We start from the raw sequence: 24,224 nt of genomic DNA on the forward strand, positions 1-24,224 counted from the left end.
CAAAATCAGTGCTCTTTTCAGGGTACTGGGTGTTATGGACTGAAGGTTTGTGTCCCTCCCAAATTTCTATGTGGAAACCTAACCTCTCATGTGATGGTATTGGGAGGCGGGGTCTTTGGGAGAGGAGTGGGTCATGAGGGCAGGGCCTTCGTAACTGGGATTAGTGTCCTTATAAAAGAGACCCCAGAGAGCTCCCTCCCCTCCTCTGTCATGTGAGGACACAGGGGAGAAGGCCGTCTATGAACCAGGAAGTGGGCCCTCACCAGATACGAGACCTGCCAGCGCCTTGATCTTGGAATCCCCAGCCTCTAGAACCGTAAGAAGGAAATGTTGCTGTCTAAGCAAGCCATCCAGGCTGTGGCGTTGTGTTACAGCAGCCCAAGCAGGCTGAGACGTGGGCTTCCCCTTGCCCTGGTCAGGGTTGATTCCCCAGGGAAACAGAGCAGGTCACGGCCAGGGAGAATTGCCAGGGCTTTCCCAGGCACCATCCCTAGGTTTCCACTTGCTTGAATCTGTCAGATCTGTCAGGGCCTGATTGAATGAGCCAAAGTCAGAGGCCAGAATCATCCTCTCAGCCTCCCTGTATCCGGTGAGTAGAGACACCTGCATATGAATCGGACCTCTCATCCCAGGCATTTCTGAATTCAGTGGAGTGCAGAAGTGTGATCCATGTCCTCATTTACTCTTCCCTGCTTCTCGACCACCCCCTACTTTACACGCTATGTTAGTCACACTGAGCTATTTGCAGTCCCTAAGCAGGCCAGAAAGTTCCTACCCCCATGCTGTTAACAATTACTGTGATGATAACAATGGTGATACCTCTCTCCTGTGTCCTATTAATGAGCTAAGTCCTACACCTGAGCTATTTCATTTAACCTGTTCTCCCCTCCCCCCACAACCTAATGAAGTTGTTATGGTCAATCCCATTTCACAGATGAGCAGACTGAGGCCCAGAGTGGCTGAGTGCCGGGCTTTGAGCCAGACAATCTGGGTTCATGCCCAGCTCTACCACTATCTAATTAGTCTGCTCTTGGACAAATTCCATCTCTCTTCCAGCTCCAGTATCTTGCAAAACACTGAGCATGATGAACCTGCCTCATGGGGCTGTTGTGAGAATTAAATTAGATGGGCACAACATTTGGCACGTGGTCAGTATTTCAAAAATGTTCAGAAGTATTCTTGTAAGTGGCCAAGAAAGAAATTCAGCTCAGCTCTAATTCCAAACCCTGCTCCTCTTCCTGTTCCTGGTTCAAGACCCAGCTGGTCTACCCCTCCTCCCCCCATCCTTCACCACTGCGGGGGAGGCATCCGTTCCCCTCTTTTGGGGATGAGTGCACTGGTGCTCAAGCAAGATTCCAGGTGCATCTAATGCCGCTCAGAACTTCTAGGAAGGGTTTTCTGATATCCTCCTGCTATCCTTTCTTTGCTCCTTTCCCTTCCAAGTTGAGTAAACACCCTTTCCCCTCTACACCCTGTCATCTGTGCCGCTTTCTTGCAGATCCAGAATCACGTGACACCCCATCTCCCCCCCAGAACCAGGAACCTCTGGGAGATCCTGTTGTAATCCTATCATCTCTGTATGCCCCCAGGTCCTAGCACAGGGCCTGGGCAACAGAAGGGCTTCAGAAGGGGCTTGCTGAAGAAACAAGTGGGTTATAATCAGGTAAGTCAGCACTCAGTGTCGTTTGGTCACAGCCCCTCCCCACCAATACAAACAGGAGAGCTGGAGGTGGAGGGTGGAAAGACAATGGAAGCTTTTGAGGGTAACTCTTCATGCCCTGCTAGAAGTCAGCGGAAAGATACTTTCTTGTCTGTATGCCTAAGAAATTTGGCTGAATTTCAATACAATGAGAGGATGGGTTTGAGGGCTGGGGGAGCAAGGCAGAGAGAAGAGGAATTCTCAGTTTCCTAGGCATGTCCTGTTACGGGTAGAGAAGTACATTCTTTGCCATTATAGACAAGGGGAAAGATGGAGTCTCATAACGCTTGAAACTAGAATTACAGTGAGATTTGTGTCTGGGAATTTCTGTTCCAGAAGTCCTTGGAGAGCCTCCTATGACAGCACACACACCCCCACTCTCTCTCCCCCGACTTTGCTTTTTTCCTCCTAGCACTTGAGCACAACCAGACACATCAGATATTCATTCACTGCCTGTCCTCCCCATGCCCTCCAGGCAGGTATTTTGTCTGGGTTCCCAGCTGTGTCCCCAGGGCCTAGAACAGCCCTGGCACTTAGTAGGCCTGCAGGAGTCTCTGTTGAAGGCTGGATGAATGATTTGAATGTACAAGCTCTCCCTGCTCCTGCTGCCAGGTGGGCCGGGCAGGATCAGCATCCTTCCCAACGTACAGGTGAGGAGGCAGCAGACCGAGGGCCAGGAACCGGGCTGGCCTGAAGGTCGGGGACACTCAGGTGCCCTGTCCGATGGGCTGTGTGCGACCTTGGGCCAGCCTCGCGCCTTCCAGAGCTGGAGTTTTCTCCTCTACGCCGCCGGGAGGGCGCCGGGCCCCCCAGGGCACCCCTCGCGGCAGCTCGCCCGCCTGCCGCGACTTGCCCAAGGTCACCCCCGCCCCAGCCACGACGGTCCGCCGCGGGAGGGCCCGGGGGTCCGCGCCCGGACCCCGGCTCCCCCGCCCCCGCCGCGGGGTTTTGGGGTGGGGGCCGGCGCGGGGCGGTCCCGGGGCGCCGCGCGCGCTGACGCCGGGCCCCGCGATGCGGCGGGGACGGGGCGCGGGGGGAGGCGGCGTCGGCGGGCGTTCTCCTTTTGTGCGAGTGCCGGCGGCTCGGCTTCTCGAAGGTAAACAGCGTTTCCTCTTCCTCCTCGATGCGTCTCTTCCTTTTATAGTTATTTCTCGCCTGGCACTCGCCGGGGCTGCTGCTGCTGCTGCTGCTGCTGCCGCCGCGGCGGGGGCCGCTCGCAAACCTGTGGCGGTGACGTGAGACCGGCCAACCCGGAAACGGCGGCGGCGGCGGCGGCACCCGAGGCTCCGAGGCTCCGAGGCTCCTGCGCTCCAGCGCCCGCGGCCGCGCTCCCCTTGCCGCTCCCCTGGGCCGCCAGGTACGTGCCCCGGGCTCCGCTGGCGTCGCCGCCGCGGCCGCCAGGCTCGCCCGCGCGCGCCTTGGGAGCCGATCTGCACCCGGGGAGGGCGTGGGGTGCGGGGCGCGCGCGTGGTGGGTGCGGGGAGAGGTGGGGTGCAATCCGGGCCACGCGGGGCCGGGCGCCCAGCGGTTGGAGAGGGGGCGCCGCAGGAGTGGAGGCCCCCCCGCGCGAGGGGCGCCCCGAGGAGGCGCCTCGGGTGGGCTGGGGCGGGAGGACGCGAGGGGCGCACGCCGCGGGGCAGCCGCCCGGGTCCACCCAGCTGCGGGGAGCGCGCAGCAGCGCCCCGCGCCGGGAGGGAGCGGGTGCCCGGGGTAGCTACTCCCCCGCGGATCCCTCCTGCGCGCCAGGTTAGGGCGCAGGGTCTGACCCCGGGCTCCATGCACCCCTCCAGCTAACTTCCATTGGAGGCTTGGAAAACCAGTCTCAGAATTGAGGAACTGGAGGGGGTGAAAAAAAATCTCCATTGGCTTCAAGACTTCCTCCTAGGGTAACCACCCGCCTGTGTTTAAAAAGCACTTCCTCTTTGCCCTTTATCTTTTCATCATTTTTTTTTTTAATGGAAGTTCAGTGTTAACGGGTGGGTGCCCTTGCAGCCTGCAGGGCTTTCCTGGGGCTGTGGACACATACCATGGGTCTCGAACCTGTGTGTCCTGTATTGGCGGTGGGAGGAAAGAGGAACCGAGGGCTTCCCTTACTGGAGCCCCGGGGTTGTGGAGGGGGGCGGTTTTGATCCTCACTCCGCCGCAGAAATGGAGCCGGTGGGGGAGGAGTTGAGCGGGAAGGAGGCACCGCAGGGTAGTGTCATGTGGAGTATGCACCTATGTTTAATTCCTGACTTTGCCACTTACTAGCTGTGTGACCTTGGGCAAGTTGCTTGCCCTCTCTGAGTCTTAGGTGCCCGTCTGTAAAATGCGCTGCTTTGAGTTGGGCCTGGAGAAAGTGAGCATGGATTTACTAGCCTGGAGAGGGTGCAATGGGGAAAGTGTCATTGTTAGTCATCTTTAATTTCTGCCTCCCCACAGTCTAGAAGGGGGAACTGGGGCACATGGGAGGCTCTCCATAGATATTTGTGAAATGAATAGGTGGATGGTGACTTTTGAGAAGGGAGTGGGTGGGTGTGGTTCCACATTTTGGCTTCCCTGCCCTGTAACATCCATTTCCCAATCCTTGGAGAGCCCCATTTGGCCACCTGGGATACATGTAATCCACCCCCTTCCCGAGGAGGATTATCTTGTGAAAATATTGACTCCTTATGAAAAGGAGCTTAAACTCTGACTTTGAGCCTCCCCTATTCTTGGAAGATTGCATTTGGTAGAAATGAAAAGGAATCCTCGTTTTGATTGCCACCACCAGATGACTGGCTGGGGCGGGCTGCCAGGGCTGACAGCTGGGCTGACTTCCCAGGCCTGGGGGTTCCTGTAAACGTGGAGGAAGCTGGGGGAAAGGTGGGCTTTCTCCCTGGTGGGGCAGGCAGAAGTGGTCTGCTGGCCCTGAGTTTTCTTCCTGGGGAGGCACGTTGTAATTTGCATTATCTGGATCCTTACTGGATTTCAGGCATGGGGCAGGGGGAGCCTGTGTGATGAGGAAGGCTAGGGTGGGTTCATGCACCAGGGTGCTAGGATGTGGCCTTCAGATAAAGGCCCAGTATGTGTTTTTGCATTTCACGTTGGGAGATTCTCAGGAAATTTTGTGTTCTCTGATAGCCATCCCTTCCTTTCCTTTCTTAGCTCCCAAAGCCTTCTGTGTCCCTTTCTTAGGATCCTTAGCTGTGTGTGTGTGTGTGTGTGTGTGTGTGTGTGTGTGTGTGTGTGTGTGTGTGTGTGTTTTCCCACTTCTGGAGGACACGGGATGAGCCTGAGGGCTACTGTTATTTTAAGAAGCAACAGCAGGCACCTCTGTGCGGGGCCAGCTGTGGTTAAGCAGGTGCAGATTCATTTTTAAGATGTAGAGTGGGCGTAGTTACCTATGAAGTAGAGATTTTATTTTCATCTTACCACTTAGAGAAAGTGCAGGACTTGGCCCGAGACCCTCGCCGATTAAGCAGCCAATTCAAGGTTCTCTCTTGAGTCTTCCATCTGCAAAGCTCTCTCCCTCTTTCCTGCAGACCGTGCTCCCTTCTGAATGGCCTTTGTGTTTCCCCTGGCACCTGGCAAGCTGTCTGGCATATGCTGGATACGCAGCACATTTTTTTTTGACAGAATGAACAAAAGTGTGAGGATTTCCCCTTTGCTCTTTATGGAGGTACAGTCTGTCTCCACCTCAAGGTCGGTGCACTGGCCCGTAGGTGACCTTGATATTATTCTCCGCTGGTTCCTGCAAGTGTGTCTTGATTCTCTCTTGTGGAATCCCAGTCCCCAGCAGCTCTTACCTCAGAACCAAGAGCCCATGGCAGGAGGGACTCCTGAGGGACGCGGGTGCCAGGAGGTTGTGGCCTCACGCTCTGCACCACCGCTGTTCCCTTGATTGAACAGACCACCGTCCTGTGGCTTCGCGGTCTGGGACTTGGCCATCTCCAGCGAAACCATCTTCCAGTGAGGGAGCATTGTGGAAACAGTGTGGTGTCAGTGAAAAATCAGATTTTAAATTGGTACACTTAATGAGATGCTGGCCTGAGAGCCTTAGAGAGGTCACAACCTTCTTGGAACTTCCTTTTCCTCGTCTGTAAATGGCAAAATCATCCCTGCCCCCTCCCATCCAGTTCACTGGGCTCCTGGACACGAGGACGGGATCTGTAGTCACACCTCACTTGCCCTTACTGCTGTGTGCTGGTCACCAAGTTTCTTCTTTACCTCTTGGAGCCTCAGTGTTCTCATTTATAAAATGGGACGATCTATGGTGGGGGGGTGTATTGCTCATTGCAGTGTCAGTGAAGCTCTTAGCACAGCCCCCCAGTAAACAGCCCTCATCCTCAGTGATTGTTGTTAGCAGCAGCAGCAGTAATGTTCAATGTGTCCTCAATGAGAGCATAAGCATCTCAAGGGCCAGACCCAGCTCTCTTTTTTGACTTGAATTGGAGCTTCTTGAGAGAAGTGAATTGAGGAAGGGGGACAGGGAAGGGCCAATTTTATTCTTCTGCTCCTTTCCTGTCTGGGACACTTGATTAAGTCCTGATAAAGGAAGAATCATCATGATCCTGTTTTTCATCCATTTCTGAGGGTAAAAGGTCTTTTTTCCTCTTGGTCATAAAGTCCTCTTTTTATATGCCTGTGACATTCATGTCATATCTTCTCATAACCTTCACATCCACTCCTTCCAGATTTCACACAAGAATTGACCCTCCTAGATTCTCAGATGGACAAAGTTCCTGTTGCATCGGTAGAACTTTGGGAGTTACGTCTTTGATGCTCTTAAAAGGGGTGATTGGCCTCACCAGGTTAAAAGGAAGGTAATAACTTTGTAGCCAGGGATGGATAAGGTTGACGGCAATTGTATTTCCCCCTCTCATCCTTTTCTGCTTCAGAGGTGGCTGGGTATGGGTTTGTGGGGCAGACTGTCTGGGTTTCCAGCCTGGCTCTGCTGCTTACTGGCTCTGTGACCTCGGACAAGAGACTTCCTCTCTCTCTCTGTGCTTTTGTCATCTTTCCAGTGAGGAAAAGTTACCACCACTTGGAAAGGTTGTTGTGAAGATCAACTCAGAGTTGATATGGGAAGCCTCTCGGCACAATGCATGGCGCATAGTAGGTGGTCAATAAGTATCAATTACTTTCCCGCCACCCCTGGGCTCTCTGCATCCCGGCTGTAGTCCCATTGTCCTGTCCCTCCATTAGCTGGGCTCCAGTTCCCACTAGGGATCAAGCCCTTGGCTGGTAGCTTCTTCCTAAATTCAAGTTCAAGCTTCCATGCTTTCCCAACCCACCTGCTGACCGACCACATTATGGTGCTTCCACTGAACCGAGAGGTCCTTGCACCAGAGCTTGTCAAGGAGAGTGAACTGGGGAGTCACTGAGTTTACGTTCTGTCCCATAGATTTTTTTTTTCCCTCCTTTCCAAAGACTTACTAGCTGCCATCTGCTCCCAGAGAAGGAGACATCGTGTTCATAAATACATAAATAATCGAAGTCGACGAGGAGATTTGTTTAAAGAAGTGATGCTGAGAATGAGTTTTATAAATATTTAAGATAATCTGCAACCATTAGAGGAATTGCAGGGTTTATTAAAAAACTGAAAGCATGTCTTGGAAGGGTTCCTTTTCTTTCTAAGTTCAGTGAACGTCAACAGTAGAAAGTAAGGGAAGAACGTTTTCTGAGCATGGATGCAGGGCCCGTGGTGGGTAGGTGGGCTGCCAGTCTGTCTGTCTCTGCTGTCAGGTGTTGGCAGTTGTGCACTCATCCATTTATGGGGGCTGGTGGGTGCGGAGCATGAGGGTAGCCACATCCACAGAACGCAGGGTGAAGCGCCTCAACATCTGGAAGCTGCCCAGGCCTCCTGGAAACTCAGGGCTGGTGGGTAACACACGCCAGGAATCACGCTGGGGGCTGCACATTTCGGATCCCACTCATGACAGTCATTGACAGGCTTCTAGACAGGTTCCTGACACTTTGCCCTGTGATGCTCTGGGCTGTGGACCACAGTTTGAGTGGAGAGAGCTTAGAGGTCCCCACCCCCCCCCATTCATTTGGGACCCCAACTGACACTGAGGATACAAATCGGAACATGAGCCTGAGGGCTCCTGGCAGGTGATGGCTTAGTGAGTGGAGGAAGTCACACGATGAGAAGAGAAGATGGTGGGAACGTCAAAGGGTGGTGGAGAAGAGCCCTTCTTTACCCACCGGGAGGTGCTCCATAGCCTCGCAGGGCCTGGGGGTAGGAGGTGGGGGGACAGGAGGGAGCAGGGTGAGCTGGCCAGGCCTTCCCACGTGATGGGGTTTGGAAGGGCTGAGCAGGAACCTCACACTCAGAATTTCAGGTTTTAGGCGTCCTGTGCTCTTAATTGAGTAGACGAGGGAACTGGTATCCAGAGGGGAAGCATCCTGTCCAAGAGGAAAGTCAGGACCGGAACCCAGGTCTTTGGGCTCCCAAGCCGGCTTTTCACACTGCATCTGCCTGTGAACACCTTGGTGCTGGCTTAGGGAAAGGCTCCGAGGCCAAGGGGATCCTGGGGGCTACATGTCCTTCCCCAGCTCAAAAGGTACCTCTGCCCTTGACCTTCCTTTGGCAGGGGACCAAGCCCTTAAAACCCACAGTGGAAAAAAAGGCCCAACATGGGAAAAGTGATGGCTTTGAAACCATGCACCCCATCAGAGACCAGTGCCTCCTCTCCCCACCTCCAGCCAGCATCCTCTGATAAGGAGGGGAAGGACAGGGGGTGCAGAGGAGTTAAGGATGGGAAGAAGCTTGGGCAGCAGGAGGAAGAAACGCTCCATCCTTGACTCATTTACTTAGTGCAGTCTCCTGCTGCCGGCTCTGTCTGGCCACTTGGAGCTTGTTGGAATTTAACCCCAGCGTCCACTCGGCAAACACTCTTGGATGGTGGAGCTGAGGGCACCCTGGCCCTGGCCCTCAGCAGCTGTATGACCTTGGGCAAATCGTGATGCCTTGTGGTCTTGGATGAAGCTGGACTTGGATAATTTGCCTCTCCGAGTTATTTGGAGGGCTACGTGAGGTAACGTGCCTACGAGCTGCTAGCAAGTGCCGTGCAGAAACACTCAAAAAGGTATGCCCTCCCCTAAGGACATAGTCACAGCTGGGTGGAAACTGACTTGTCCCGTGCTGCTTCCAGGCCAGGATTCTGTCCTTCCGGCAGTGACATGGGATATGGATTTGAAGAGAGGGCGAGTGTTTCTGTAAGATGGTTCTAAACTGCTGCGATGCCTTTTTGCAAAACCGAGCACTGTGGTTGGCCTCTCTGGAGTTCTTCTTTGAAAGGGGACAGTGACAGGGGGAGAGCCATGGATCTTGGGGCCACGTACATCTTGGCTCACATGTGACTCCCTAGCGTGGAGTCTTCTGCAAACTACCTGCCTTTCCCCGCATCCCAGTGCCTGGTTTTGCACCTCACTGTAGCTCTTAAGTCAGAAGCCAGCTGAATGTGCCTGGCTTAGGGCCTGGTATCTCCCAGATGCTCAATAATTCGAGTCCCCTGTCCACTTAGCCTCAGGGTCTGGGACTTGGGGAGAGGAGCATGTCGACCATGGGAGGCCTTACTAAGCCAGTCTGTGCGCCAGCCCGGCCCCAGCTTTGCTCAAAACCAGAGTTGAAGGAGAATGCAGAAGACAGTGAGGAAGTGAAACCTGGGCAGTAACATCCTGAAATGTCTGCTCTGCTCCCCTGAACTCTGGGTTTATGTACTGCCCTGAGCTCTGGAGGCACCAGAGACCAGCCAGGGGGTGCCTTCAGATCAAACAGGCTGCAGTGAGAGCCCAGGGATGCTTCATGGTCATTCAGAACACAAACAGGCCTTCATCACCGGCAGGGGTCCAGAGGACAGAGCCATCGGGGTGGACTGGAGGGGTGGGGGAGCAGGAGGTGGGGAGAGAGGCAGCGTATCTGACGCTTTGTGTAGCATCTATGGCCTAGGCAAAGGCCTCCCTGGTGACAAAGCTCCCATAAAGGTCATGTTATGGGTTTTTGTGATTTTTTTTTTATTTCCCTTATGATAACAGCAGCTTTCCCTTATTGAGCATGGACAGTGTGTACTTTGCAGGTTGTTCCTTAGCTTCACAGTAACTGTGAGGCAGGGGATGTTACCCCCATCTTACAGACGAGGAAACAGAGAACACTTAGAGGCTGACGAGAAGCAGAGCTGGAGTTCAAAGGGCTACGCCAGCTTCAAGGCGCACCTGCTGTTTTTACTACCTCTTTTGACTGTACCTCGAACGTAACTTGCAAAATCTCTGAAGGGAGCTGTCTGGCAGAGAGCAGAGACTGTTGCTGCTGGATGTTGCTGGAAGACAGGGGTGGTTTTTCTAAGCGAGCATCTCGTTGTGATGGGCATCTCCGCAGCCATCCCGGCCAAGAGCCACCTACCGTGAACTTGTCAGCCAAGGAAGTTCAGAATGTATCAGTTACTCTTGCAAGTTGATTCCTTGGGCTAATTTGGGTGGTGAGGTTTTTGGTAAATTCAGTGTGAAACGGATTCATGCTATTTATGCACCTCTTTGTGTGTGTGTGTGGAGGGAGTTAATTAGGTTTACTTATTTATTTAGTCTTAGAGGAGGTACTAGGGTTTGAACGCAGGACCTCATGCCTGCTAAGCATGCATTTTACCACTTGGGCTTTGCCCTCCCCCTGTAACACACCTCTTGATGCATTCATTTGGTGTTGGGATGTGTAGCACATGCATTACTGCGTTACTCTGCCCATTCGCAGCCCTGCAAGAGAAAGGTGTAGGGGAAGGACACGTGCTGTGAGTTCATGCCTTGGGCCGGGTGGTTGAATTTGAAAGGAAGATCCCAGTGTTTGGGCATTGGGCATTGCAGACTTGAGACAATAAAGTGGATACAGGATGAATATCTCTGCTTGTAGCATCCCCCTCATGTGTGAATTTGCCAGAATGGTCTATGCATGTGTTCCCTCTTCCCCACTGTTTCTTTTGTCTGACCATAACTTGGGCATGCTTAAGCTTCCTGGGTAGGAGAGTCAAGAATCCATGTTTTCAACAAGTGCTCTCAAGTGATGCTGATGCAGTGGTCCCTGCATCAGAGGGACCCACACATAGCATCATCTTTTGCCTGTGGACTGTCTGTTTCTAACTCTGGGTGTGCTGGGGTGGGGCAGGTGGTGTGAGATGGAAAGGATGTTGAAGCTCACCTTGTCCCATCCTTTTTAGCCATTTTCAGTCCACAGCCCACGCAGAAGACAGAATTTGTAAGGTGTGGGTTGGGAGGTGAGCAGTAAAAGAGGAAGCATCTCCCAGCTGGAGGTGACTGACCTTGGGGCCACCCACCCGGTGCTGAGGAGGTCAGTATCTCAGGAGGGTCAGCTCATCTAGGAGTCCTGCTTGGGGAGGTCTGCTTCTCATCCAGGTGGGTCAGACAGCCAGTGGGGGCCCAGAGAGGTAATGTGAGTTGCCCAAAGTCACAGGAATTTGAAAATCATCTAGGCCACTCATTGAAAGAATGAGCGACCAGGCCAGGGAGGTAAAAGCCCTCCTAAGGGCCACATGGCCAGCTTGTGGCCCAATGGGGAGTTCTTGTGACCAGACAGCCTGCCGCGGGCAGGCGGGTTGCAGAGCCGTGGTGCCTGCCCTGGCGCTCACCCTCCTCGGAGGCCCGGTTTCCTGTTCTAATCCGAAACTGATTTTCTCTGGTTCCTAACAGACAGACACATCCCTCAAGTCCCCAGCGCACCAGAGGAGAAGGAACCTTACACAGTAGTCACATCTCAGTGGTGGGGTCTGGAATCTGTACAGCAGGCAAACTGCGCGGTGAAAAAGATTCTCACAGCCTCCTGGTTTGCCCCTGAAGGGTCGTTTGCACACACGAGGTTTCGTGCGTGTGATGCTGTGTATAACACACGTGTGTAAATGTACAGCATGAACAGTAGTGTACGGTGTACAGCAAAGTACCATGTGCAATACCCCCCAAAATAAAACAAATACATACAACAGGCAAAGTACACTTTTATTATTTACAGGTTTTTTAAACTGAAAAAAGAAAAGGGCATTGGACCCTTTGAGTCTAGTTGAATACGGCTAGGTTCAATGAGCTTGAAGTACAATTGCATTGCATGTTGTGATGCACTGAGGACATCTGCAGAATACGTAGTCGTCCTGACCCAACCGTGTTACTTATGCTACGTGAGAATGTACAGTTATTCCAGGGGGTCTGTCCTGCTTGAGTGTGGTTAACTTTGGTGAGAGTTTTGGGGGGTCCAGCGCCACAGTGGGAGACCCAGTGGACCAGAAGGACCCAGCCTCTCTTGGCCTGGGGAGGCCTGACTCAGTTTTTTGAATAAAAGCAGTCTCTGATCACAACAGCTCCAAGGTTCAGGGCTTTTACGACTGTCATTGTTGCTGCACATCTCAGCGCCCCATCCTGGAGCTGTTCTGAAAAGGGCCCTGGGCCCTTGGGGGATGCCAGCCTTTGGAAATGACCCCACCCCGAGGCCACCCCGGCTCCACCCGGGTGGAACTGTCTCTTTCCCAAGCAGTGTTGCTCAAAGTTTCAGTGGTGAAATGCAGGGGAAGTGTAGAAAAACAAATTTGCATACTTCAGACTTCACTCTCACCCTCTCTCTCTCTCAGAAGTAAATGAGGAATAAACGCGGTGTGACCTTTTGCATGTCCCCTTCCACCAGGGACCCTCTCTCCCGTGACTGTGATCCAGTGTAGTTGGAAAATGCTTCTCTCCAGCTAAACTGATCTTTGTCTCAAGACCTTGGGCATTTAAAACCCAAAGACAAGGAATCTGATCTTTTGTTCCATATCATATTAAATGGGGCAGGAGGGAGGGAGTATTTGATTCCACCTCGGAGCTTTGGAACTGCCACTCGGTAGGGAAAGGTGAAGAGCACCTGAGGGGCACCTGTTGATGTGCAGAGACCAGAATGTTCCATAAGAGCTCGCTTCAGAGAAAACCCAGTGGGTGCCTCCCCACCCCCACCGGTGTCTCCCCCGAGGATGTCTGTGAACTGTGTCATCCTGGGAAGGCACCTGTATCTTCTTGCTGGTGGCCAGCTGGGTCCTTGATTGACCCTTCTGGGTAGTCATGGCAATTTATGTCCAGAGCCATGAAAATCTTTGTAACCTTTTACCCAGGAACCCCACTTCTGGGACGCCCTCCTAAGGAAACAAACCAACAAATCTGGAAAAAAAGTTGCACAGAGCTCTTCAGCTCAGCTTTTTGGCAGTAACAAAATCAACTGGAGAGAACCTAAGTGTCTGACCATAACCCAGTACTCGACCAGTTTTGCTGGAGCCGCTCAGGCTGAGGGCCAGGGAGGCTGGACGAACCTGAACCAGGCGGTGGTTTACAGGGAAACAGATTGGAAGGAAATGCACCCCAAAATGGTGTCAAAGCTTGTGGGAGGGGATGAGAACGTGGGTGCATTTCTTTTCCTTTCTCCCTTTTACACATTTTCTGTAATGTGGTTATATTGCTTTTATTGGAAGAAAACCCCTTTTTCTCCTTTCTTCTAAGAAACCGAGAACTCTGCTGTCTCCAGGGAAAGAAAGAAAAGCAAAGTTTAGATTCTTTCATACATGGCGGACGACAAAACAGGCCAGTTCCTAAAATGGAGGCCCAGGCGTTCCTGAGGTTCCAGTGAGCACAGGCCTGCTAATAGGAGTATCAGACCCCCCAGCCCTGCGGGGAAGACAGTTAATCATAGTGAAGTAGTAGTTGAAGTAACCTGGGGACAGTGGTGGTCAGAGAGAGGTCAAATGAGTTTTCTAGACTCACCACACCCTCTCCTCGAGCAGCTGATGGGTGATTCAGGGCATTGAGAGACCTCAGTAGCAGGAACTCTCTCCGCAAGTCAAATGACATTATTTTCTGGGAAAGGTAAGGTGAGGGACATCTACGTGTGACAGTAGCACATTGTTTTCTGTTTGGGTGACGCCGTCTTCATCAGGAGAAAGCAGAAGTGGACTCCCGTTCGGATGCAGGAGCTGCTGCCGGGCTGTGTTCTCAGTGGAAGACACGGAACCGTGTCCACAAGCACATGGTGGGTGGGTGGGTGGCCGAGCTCCCGCCGGTCGTGGGACAGCGGGTTCCCGGTCTCTGCCGTGTTTAGTCTTTGCCATTCTCTCTTGGGTTCTTTGCCTGTTGTGTGACTGACTTGTCACCTTTGCCTTCATTCTGGAGCAGTTCTGATTCAAAACTCAGCCACTGATTTTTTAATTTATTTATTGGCAGCGCTGGGGCCTGAACCCGGGACCTCGTGCCTTCTCGGCGCGTGCTCTACCACTGAGCTCTTCCCCACCTCAGCCGTTTGTTTAAGGGAGGCACAGAAAAGGTGCCGGGGACCTCGGTGCCAGGTATGGGTGTGAGGACGAAGTGTATGAATTAATTTTCTACTTTGGGTAGAAAATTAAAATTGGAGTATTTTAAAATATTGACTTCAAACCCCAAGATTCATCATTTGCATGTACGTGTACGTGTTTCTGTGGTCACACAGGTGAGGGGGACACGTTTTAGCATCATTTTCGAGTAGCCGTTTATTGAGTGTCCAGAGAAGCCCTTGTTTCCCCCACTGCCTTCCTCTGTTCCACTGGGCCCTCCGCTCCCAGGCGCCTTCCAGAGGAAGTGACTCCCTGCCGAGCTGAGTCCCACCTGTCCCTCCCCCAGTCGCCCCCTCCCCCTCGTAGTTTGCAGGGTATGAGGAAGAAAGTGCAGGCTCTCTTGATCTCATCAACACTTTGCCAGGAGACTGAGTTCAGCTCAGCAAGTCGAAACAGGCAGCCCATCTTGTTTGGTAAAAGGCTTCATCTTTGGGCGAGGTTGAAGCCCGTGGTGACTCCAAGGTTTCCATTACCTGAAGGTGTGGGTTTTGTGCTGCTGAGCACAGGGCCTGGCTCTCGCCAGGCCAGCTCTGACAGATGCTTCCTGTCACTTCACTTCCCTGTGGAGTAGGGATCCCGAAGCTTCCCTTACAGGAGGAGGTTGGGTGTAGGTCTGTCACCTTCCTGTGTCCCTCTCCTAATGACCATACCCTGGAGATGCTGTCACCTGTGTCCTCCTGGTGGGCTGTGGCTGCTGTCTGGGCCATGGAGGGTGGTGGTGTGCGTTCTAGGTCTGCCCTGGTCTCCCCTCCATCCCTCCCTTTCCCACACCTCTCCGGGCCTGGGACAAGCCCTCCGTGAGAGTGAACAGTTGAGAGCTAACTCTAGAAGTAGGTATCCGTGAATAGATGTGCTGGAAGAAAGCATTTGGCCAAGTGTGAGCCCAGCTGAGTACCGTCGGTGCTGAGTTAGAGATGAGTTTCCTGGCTTTCTGTTCTTTGCATTGTCTAAACACTGTCTTGAACCTTAAAAGAAAAAAACAAGGAAGGAAGAGAAAAAAGTCAGAAAAGGGCTTCTGTAACAGAAAATAAAGTCTAATAATGACTTCGTACGTCTGTAGAGTGCTTTGTGTTTATGCTGTGGCATTGTTCCACCAAATGTCACTGAGCCCTGGGAAAGGGCCCTTTTCTTTTTGAGGTCCACAGGTCAGGCTCACAGCCGGCCTCGCTCCAAGAGTGTTTGTAGAACCAGAGCATACTTTTTTTCTGAGAAAATTGAAGCTCAGAGAGGTTGAGTGATTTTCCTAAGGCTGCACAGCTGGGGAGGACCAGAGTTGGGGCTTAATGTCTTAGGCGGGGCTTTTCAACTCCACTTGGTGGCCTCCTCACGGAGCACTTCAGGCTGGCAGAAAATTCAAAAGTCAAAAGACACACCTAGTGAATGAAAAGAAAATTTACTGAGGGCCCATCCCTCCTTTATTCTGAAGGCCGGTATTTCTTGTACTCTCAAAATCAGCCTGCCCTCGTGGTGGCCACATAAGCTGTCCTCCCCTCTCCGTGGCCCCTTCCATGTTTAAGCATTTTCTCGTTTCTGTGACACTCACTGGGTCCCCTCAAGGCTCGCGGGAGCCCCCTGGGGCTGTGTTACTTAGAAGCTGAAAGTCAGAGAGCAGCCTGTGGCTTCTGCTGTGGGAGCTGGAGTTGATGGAGAGGAGAGGTTGGCCCTTGAAGAGGCCCTGGGCTCTGTTAGGTGGTCCCTGGGTTAGGTCCACCTTGTCTTGCTCCAGCCTCCCCGTGTTCTAATCTGTAGAATGGTCATTCGTTCACCAAACACATCCAGAGCCCCTACTGTGTGCCGGGTGCAGTGTGGTGGGTTCTGCCTCTCCCAGTGAATGCTGCCCTGTGCCTTCCACCGGCTCTGGGCTGGGTCTTACTTGGGTCCTGTGCGTCTTCAGACTCCAAGGACTGGGAGGCATTCAGGAGGCTCCACTGGGGAAGTCTTCTGCACCCCTCTCCCCCCTCCCTTTTTGGGTCCAGTGGGGAAAAACCCTCTTCTCAGTGTTTTCTCTTCCTTTTCCTCCTCCCCTTCCCATTCTCCCTCCCTGCCCCTCCCCTCCCCCTTCTTTTTCCGTTTTCAACAAGCAAGCATTAAGCATGAACTCTGTCCCAGGGTTTGGGCTAAGTGCCCCTATATCCATATAGAGATTAGCAGATGCAGGCACAGCTCACAGAGGGTCCTGGACTGTGGGAGGAGATGGATGTGAAAACAAGTCATTGTATTCATATGCAAAGTGTTAAGGTTATGAAAATTTAAAACTTGCTAAACAATGATGTACATTGTTGAAGGGGTACAGTCATATGTAGTAAAAGTGTAAAGAAATGCATGGCAAGTTCAGGATAGTGCTTACCTTTGGGAAATTAGGGAGATGAATATTTCTGGGGTGGGGGACCCAGAGGACTTAGTTTGTATTCACTGTATTTTGTTACTTAAGCTGGGTGGGGGGGCATAAGTTATTGTTCTTTATGCATTTATTTTTAGTCCATCTGAAATATTACCCAGCAAAATTTAAAAAATAAAGTTGCAAGCAAATAGTTATTTGGAGACACTGGCCTGGGAGGGTCTATAGCCAGATACTGGAAGTTTCTCTTCTCTGCACAACTAGCCAAGCCCAGGGCTTGGCCCGGGTCACACACTCAGGATGTGTTGAACTGAACTCTGCCTGGAGGGGCTGGGGCAGGCTTTATAGAGCAAATGGTGGCTTGAACTGACTTTTGAAGGCCAACGCAGGGAACAGCATTTCAGACAAAGGGAACAACATGTGCAAAAGCTGGCAGGCAGGCCAGCATTCAAGGAACTACATGTGAGTGGGTGGATCGCATTCCTTCAGTGTGTTCTGCTCTTGGTCGTTTGTACTCAGAATGGCTCAGAATCCAGGTTGGTTTAGAGTTGACTCGGGATGGACTCCACTCTGGTAATAAAACCCAGTCGGTTTCCCAAGAGCATGTTGGTGTTTACTGGGGCCTTGGCTTTGTGGGAGATTGGTCCCAGCCCAAGGAGGTTGGCTTCAGCTTCAAATGCAGAAAGCTCTTGGTAAACCGAGACTCTTGATAGAGGAGTCGGACCAGCAGAGAGCAAACGCTGGTGAGAAAGATCATCTGGTAGAGAAAGAGAGCCAAGGTTGCCGTTGTCTGACACCGACGGCTCATCTGGGAAACTGCTGCGTGCTCTGAAGCAGGGGAGGAGGCAGAAGGGCCAATCTCTCTATTTACTGGCTTGGGGAATCGTGTACATTCAACACCGTTTTCTTTGAAAACATTGCGAAGCCAAGAAAACTCCCAGGGGAACCACATTAAAGCTGTGATGGGGAATTTCATGAGTGCTTAATCAAAGACATTGACTGTTCTCTGGGCCTCACTGGTTACCCTCCGACTGTTGTCTTTAATTGTGGAAACTTGTTCATTAGGGTTTCATTAAGGCTGGCCCAGGGTGCCACCCCTCGTTTGCCCACTTTGATCTCTGGAAGTCTTCAGCTTTCTGGGGGATCCTTGGGGCTCCTGACCATCTCTGCCACTCACCTGCAAATTCCAGCCAGACTTGCACCCAGTTCAGAAGAGAGGTATTTCTTGACACCCCAGGTTCCCACCTGGATAGAGGAAGAACATAGTTTGTGGGCAGCTGTCATTGGAAGGGACCTTAGCCGGTGTCTGGTTCAGTGGCCTGATGACTAACCTGCAAGTTCACGGGACTTTCACATGCAGTCCTGACGAGCTGTGTGACAACCTAGTGGCAGGAGCGGGGCAGGGAAGGCTGCATCGTCTCAAGGAACTTAGCACAGATCTTCCACCGGGGACCAATTAATTCTGCAGGAAGTTATGGTTTACATTTTGCCCTGGAAACTCAGGCTCTGCACACATTCATGTGCCTTACTCCTCAAAGCATCCTCCCTGCAAGTTTTGTTTAATCACAGTCATGGTTGAAAACTCCCAGCATTTCCCCCCTGATTTTATTAGCTAGTCCTTACCCACATTTCATCTGCTTTCTCTTAAACACTTTCTTGGCGTTTGTGTTTATAGACCCTGAGTAAACACAAATCCTTGACTTTAATTAGGAAGCCAGCGATGGTCAGAAGAGGAGGCCCCTTCTGTCTGTTTCTGTCATGCTGTGGATATTGAAAGAGTAAATGAAGGCAGAGGATCCTCCAGTAGCTAGTAGAGTGACCTGGGGGTGAAGGATTGTGGGGTCTTCCTGCCCCCCAGCAGACCGGGTGCACCGAGTCAGCTTAAGTTACATTGACATTAGTTGCAGGAGATCACTTGACATTACCTTTGATTCATTCATTCATTCACCAAAAGGATACCAGCTTTTTGTAACATCATTTCATGATCAGGCCTTGGAGGGCAGTGATTTTTTGCCTGTGTTCACTCTTGCTTCTCTGCGCCTAGAACAGAGCATACCGTGGGTGTTCAGTGAATATTTGTTCAATGAATAATTGAGTGCCCGACGTTCCATCATTAGGAATCCAGTTCTTTGTTTTAATTACAGTCTGCTATCTCCTTGTATCTTTAAAAAAAAAATGCCCTGGGGGAGGGTATGGAATATACCAACAGTAAGTTTCCAACAATAGGTGGATCCCAGGAAGGCAGATGGAACTCTGTGGCCCTGGGGGAGGCGGGGAGCTAGAAGCTGGCCCGAGTGTCGAGCTGGAATGGAAACTGGCATGAAGAGTGTGGGGTTAGAGGCTCAGCCAGTTGTATGAGCAAGCATACCTTGGGCGGGTCACCCACGCTCTTGGAGACAGACTTTCTCATCTGGAGCCCAAGGGCAGGATGATAATGCCAGATTCTTACCTAAAGAGTCTTCCTTGCCCTGTCCCCTTGCTTTTGGTTTCCCTGAGTCCTCTACCCTCCCAGGTGTTCCCACTGGTACTCCCTCAAGGCGTTCATTCTGCGCCCGCTGTATCAGGCACCGTACTAGGCCCTGGAGGTGGGGGACAGCGGTGTGTGGGGTGGATGAGTCCCTTCTTCATCTTGTTGGGGCTTTAGATGGAGAGACAGACAGCGGTGATGAGGGAGCTGGGGTGCTCATCGAACCCAGCCTGAGATCAAGGAGGGCTTCCCAGAGGAAGGGCCATCCAAAAGAGTAGAGCCTGTGTTTTCTTACTCTTTAGATTCCCAACTCTAAGCAGAGTGCTTCACGTATAACACATGTTTAGGGGATGAATGATGGATGAGTGAATGTGTGTAGCAGGGTTTTATAAACCAGAAAGTGCAGTACAACTGGCAGGTGTTGGTGTTATGGTTTGTGGAGGGTAGAGCAGGGGCACCTGGGACAAACTTTACCTCCCACTTTCCTGAGGACCAGCTGTGGCCAAGACCGAGGGTCTGCCCTCCGTCCCGGCCAGCCTGGTGACAGTTTCAGCCTCTGCCTTTTGTCCCCCGACTCAGGGAAGGAGACTGCCCAAGGCTGGGCATTTTAAGCCAACTCAGTAGCCAGTGGCCCTGCCTAATGGGATCCAGATTTGGATGGGGAGCCCTTGTCCTCGGGACTACGGCCCTAGGGCTGGTGGCCAACTAAGGAGATAGCTCGTCTGTGTGTGTGTGTGTGTGTGTGTGTGTGTGTGTGTGTGTGTGTGTAAATGGAGTGATGCCCAGCAATTGCTAAAAAAAGGTCTGCAGCTCATATGCGAGTCACTAACCTCTATCCTTGCACCGCAGTTGCCACTCCCAAAGCAAACCTTGCTCTTTTCTGTATCCCCCTTCAGCCAACTGAACTCCTGGAAGTCAGGGACAGTGGTGGATTCATCTTAGTAATCCTAGAACCCACCATGAGGCCTGGCACATCTGGGTCTTGGGACAGTTTGTAGAATGAATGAAGGAATGAACAAATGAATGAAGGAACTTCAGTTAATGCCAGTTAAGCTACCCAGCGTGCAGCCGAAGCCTAATGTCTCTGTGGAGTTGAGAGGGAGGGGGATGTTTCTGGAAATGACCTTCTGCTACCACTTTAGGTGTTTTGCAATAGCCAGTGCTTGAAATTCTGCTTGACACTTGCTCTCTGTGGTGAGAGATGAAGAAACACTTCCTTTGTTCACACTAGGCTCTGGGGCCATGTAGCCGGGCAGAGGCCTCTCTCACTTCCGCCACTCCGTGGACCAGTTATGGTGAGACAGGGCTCGTGGATCTGCACTTACATGATTCCACAGTTTCACCAAATTGACCTGGGTCGTGGGCATTTTCTATATTTTGGGGTGCTCAGCATTCTACCCATCATCCTGTTTGGGGGGACCTCCAGGATGTAAGTCTTGAAAGAAAGCCAAGTTGTGTCTCTACGGAAGCTGAGGTGAGCCAGACGTGCTTTCTTCCCACCTCCAGCCGCCCGGGGTCCTGGCGAATGGCCTCAGCGTGGCCGTGTGGCTTAGATTCCGGGCTGAGCACAGCAGTGATGCCAGAGAGTTAAGGCTATTCAGAGTCAAGAGAATCCTAGGCAGACGTCCTGTGGCCTGGCTTTGGCTGCTTGTCCCGTCTGCGCAGTCTCCCCTGGTGCTTAACGCCAGCCTGGTTCTCCAGGGAGCTGGCTGATTCTAGGAGCTTCCCCTTGTTTTCTCATCTCCCTCCTTTCTTTCTTCTCTGTTGCCTGGAATCAGTAACCCTGAGTGGTATGTACCACCGAGGCCAGAGTGCGGTGCCCAGTCCCTCACGTGGACCTTGGTAACGTGGCGAGGTGGGTGTGAGCTTGCTCTGGATGCTCCCCACCTCCTGCCTCCCTCGTTGTGATGCTTACAACCACCCAGCCTGATCCCGTTCCTTGAAGACCAGTTTGGGTGGGTAAACACCGGGCCACCTACTGGGTGTCAGGCACTGTGTTCGCAAGCACAGGAATGCAGAGGTCTGGGGTCCCTAATCCCAGCCTGCCCATGTATTTGGGGAACGCAGGCAGGCAGCGCTGCTGCGGCCCCACAAGGGACCTCTGACCCTGACGGGGCCCCACAGAGAAGAGACGACGCCTGAGCTGAGGTGGGTCGGATGCAGGGAGTTAGGAGTTAGAACAGGTTGAGAGAATACGGATTCCTGCACGAGGGCTCAGCATGTCCAGACCAGGGAGGTGACAGGCGTTACCGTGGGCGGGGAGGCAGAGGGTGGTGAGTGGTCCATCTTGAAGCGCAGGCAGGTGACCTGTATGCCGGGGTCAGCAAATGTTTTCTGGAAAGAACCAGATTGTAACCACCAGCCCGAAGGCAGAGGTCACGTTTATCTGTTTATTCACCTCCGCTCCCCAGGTCCCGGCCCCTTGCCTGGCACTTGGTAACTGCTTGCCCAGGAAATGTGCGGTGAATGGAACTAGGCTGGTTATTTGTCCTTTTAATTAGTATTTATTGAGCACATGCTAAGGGCCGGGCAGGCACTGGGGCTGGGGGCTTGGGGGTGCAGAGCCAAAGAGACATGATGTTTGCCCTCCCAGAATTCCTTCATTCATATATATACACACATACGTGTGTGTGTGTGTGTATACATAGGCACACACATATAGACATACACACATATACATGCATATATGTCATTCGCTGAATATCTATGTTCTCTCTATAAAAATGCTTATATATAAATATATTGCTGAATAAAATATGCATATGTGTGTACATGTATCTGGAAATAAGCATTCCCTGAAGACCAACTGTATGCTCCAGATAAAAACATGTTCATATATATATATATGAACCAGGCACATACAGTATATACGTCTAAATGTGTGTAAAGTGTTTACTGAGTACCTACTTTGTGCCCACACTGTGCTAGGCACGCAGGAGAGCACCACCTCGGAGAAGAGACACAGAAGAAATCACCGCTTGCGTATGCTGGGAGGGGCCCTCACCTTGATGAGGATCAGGCAGAGAGGTGGCCCTCGGCAGGGTGTGAAGGGAGAGAGGGCACCGGGCCGCGGAGTTCTGGGCGCAGACTGCCACCGGAGCAGAGGCCGGTCCTGGTTGCTTTCCTGTTACCTTGATCAGGACGGTCTGGGCCCAGGTGCCTGCTGAGTGAGTGACTCCGAGTGGCTCCGTATGTATTGATTTAGGTGCTTGCCAAAAATCAGAGATTGTCTGGGGACTGACTTAATTTTGGTTCTTTGAAAATAATCAATGAGATGGGAATTTCAGAACACCAAGAGACTCAGATCTGTGCAGACACGAAACTCCTTTTTCTTTAGAATTGACAGTGAGGGGAGGGTGGGGCAGGGGTGTCAGGTCAGTAGAAACTAAAGGCATTTCTCCCACTCTCCCCTCAACCCTCCCTCATCTAGAACTTGACCAGTTATCCAGCTCTTCTTGCCAGGACTTATGGTTCTCTTGCCTCATTCCCTCCCAGGTTTTGAAGCCAGAATGAAGACCCTTCCTGTTCATTTATGCTGCACGGGCTGCCCTAGGACAGGGCTCCCCGGGGCTTTTCAGCCGTGGGGGTTCTGGACAGGTCACCTGCATGAGCCCTGCATGCTGGCCACATCCTACACTGGCTACTTTTTTGTTCTTATAATAGTTTTATTGAGGTATATGGTAGACAGAGCAGTGGTCTTCCAAAGATGCCCGTGTCGGAATCCCCAGGACCTGTGAATACATGACCTTACCTGGCAAAAGGGACTTTGCTGGTGAGACTAAGTTAAGGATCCTGAGATGAGAAGATCATTCTGGATTACCCAGGTGGGCCTTGTAGGAGGGAGATGGGAGGCTTAGAGTCAGAGGAGGTGTGATGATGGAAACAGAGGGTCAGAGGAGATGTGAAGATGCTAACCCTGCTGGCTTTGAAGCTGGAGGAGGGGGCCACAAGCCAAGGAAAGCCCCCAACCACCGGGAACGGGACTGCAGGCTCATCCCTAGACAGAGCATCTAGAGGGAGCCTGGTCCTGCTGACACCTTAATTCCAACCCGGTGAAGCCCATTCTGGATTTCTGATCCCCAGAATTACAAGACAACACATTTGTGTTATTTTAAGCCACTAAATTTGTGGTAATGTGTTATGGGAGCCGTGGAAAACCGATGCAGGGTATATTGTATGTATCGTAACTTCCACCCGTTTCAAATGTACAATTCAATGACTTTCAGTCCCTTTTCCAAGTGGTGCAGCCATGGCCATAATATAGTTTTTAGAACATTTTCATCACCCCAGTGAGATCCTTCATGTCCATTTACTGATTATCTCTATCCTCAGCTCCAGGTCACCACTAAATCTACTTTTTGTCTCTATAAATTTGTCTATAAACTTGCCTTTGGGACATTTCATAAAAGTTAATCATACAATATGTGCTCACCTGTGTCTGGCTTCTTTTACTGAGTGTAATGTTTTTGAGGTTCATCCATGTTGTCAAGTGTGTCAGTTCTTTATTCTTCTTTATTGTAGGAAATTATTCTGTCGTACGGATGTACCACACCAATTCTCCACTCAGCGGTTGATGGGCATGAGTACTGTTTTTGGTTAGAGCTGTTAGAACTAATGCTGCTGTGAGCATTTGTGTGCAAGCCTTTGTGTGAACCTGGGTTTTCCTTTCTCCTGGGTAGATACCTGGGAGTAGAGTTTGCTAGATTGTGTAGATTTCTATATTTAACCCTTTGAGAAGCTGCCAAACTGTTTTCCAAAGGGGTTGCACTGTTTTTCATTTCCACCAGCAATTCATGAGGGTCTTCCTGCCCCCAGTATAAGCCCCACAACTCAAGAAATTATTATTAACAGTCTGTTGGGGTTCTAGATCCGTGATCTCTGGTCCATCCTACATTCTCTCTTGTTACCAGGTTTGTTTTGGGTGTTTGCCAGAATTTGGGGTCTTGGCATTGGCTGGGGCCTGATGTTGGAGCTTGTAATATAAACAGTGAGGCAGAAAGTTCAAGTCATGGAGACATTGGAGGAGTTGAAGGATTAACTCACCATGCCTTTCTTCTTTACCCCAAGGAGGTCTGCCTCAGATTAGCACATACTCCCCAACTCCCCTGCTTCTGCTTGTGAGTTCTGCTTCCCCGACTCATCTGAGCCCGTCTAGACTCCCCAGTGGGTGGGGTTGAGGGCTGGGGAGCAGACACAGAAGGTTCAGTCTATAGATAGATGTCCACCCAGAAGGAGTTGAGGGGTGAGAGGCCCTGACCCTGTCGTGGGGGGCATGATTGACAAATGAGATCCAGACGGAAACCCTGATCACTCAGTCTGGGCTTGGTGGGCAGGCAGGCCCCTCTTGCTTCCTCGGTGACAGCAGCAAGCAGAACGCAA

The 24,224-nt window shown here is 51.8% G+C and overlaps 2 protein-coding genes across 3 annotated transcripts in view; both read left to right on the forward strand.

Annotated features, from left to right (window-relative positions):
• The first annotated feature begins 2,280 nt into the window (after positions 1-2,280).
• LOC116659888 (protein SOGA3-like) lies at positions 2,281-11,901 on the forward strand. Its single transcript, XM_032468143.1, has 2 exons — positions 2,281-2,795; positions 11,357-11,901. Exons 1-2 carry the CDS (start codon positions 2,281-2,283, stop codon positions 11,499-11,501), a joined length of 660 nt encoding a protein of 219 aa, XP_032324034.1. The 3' UTR covers positions 11,502-11,901.
• CYRIB (CYFIP related Rac1 interactor B) overlaps positions 2,335-24,224 on the forward strand; it is a 135,354-nt gene continuing 113,464 nt past the window's right edge. Inside the window, exons 1-2 of one of the 2 annotated variants that reach the window (XR_004315261.1) lie at positions 2,335-2,349; positions 2,844-3,056. The gene's annotated coding sequence lies outside the window, so the exon portion shown is untranslated. Of the gene's footprint in view, positions 2,350-2,777; positions 3,057-24,224 lie in introns of those variants that run through there. The other variant, XM_032468135.1, reaches the window with a different exon arrangement.

This window comes from Camelus ferus, chromosome 25 (assembly GCF_009834535.1).
Source record: "Camelus ferus isolate YT-003-E chromosome 25, BCGSAC_Cfer_1.0, whole genome shotgun sequence".
NCBI classification, from domain to species: Eukaryota; Metazoa; Chordata; class Mammalia; order Artiodactyla; family Camelidae; genus Camelus; species Camelus ferus.

Excerpts from the sequence above, each read along its gene's own strand:
- LOC116659888 (XM_032468143.1), top strand. The coding sequence starts at position 2,281 with ATGTACAAGCTCTCCCTGCTCCTGCTGCCAGGTGGGCCGGGCAGGATC. Across the intron at positions 2,796-11,356 it reads GGCGGCTCGGCTTCTCGAAG|ACAGACACATCCCTCAAGTC; the intron begins GTAAACAGCGTT and ends GGTTCCTAACAG.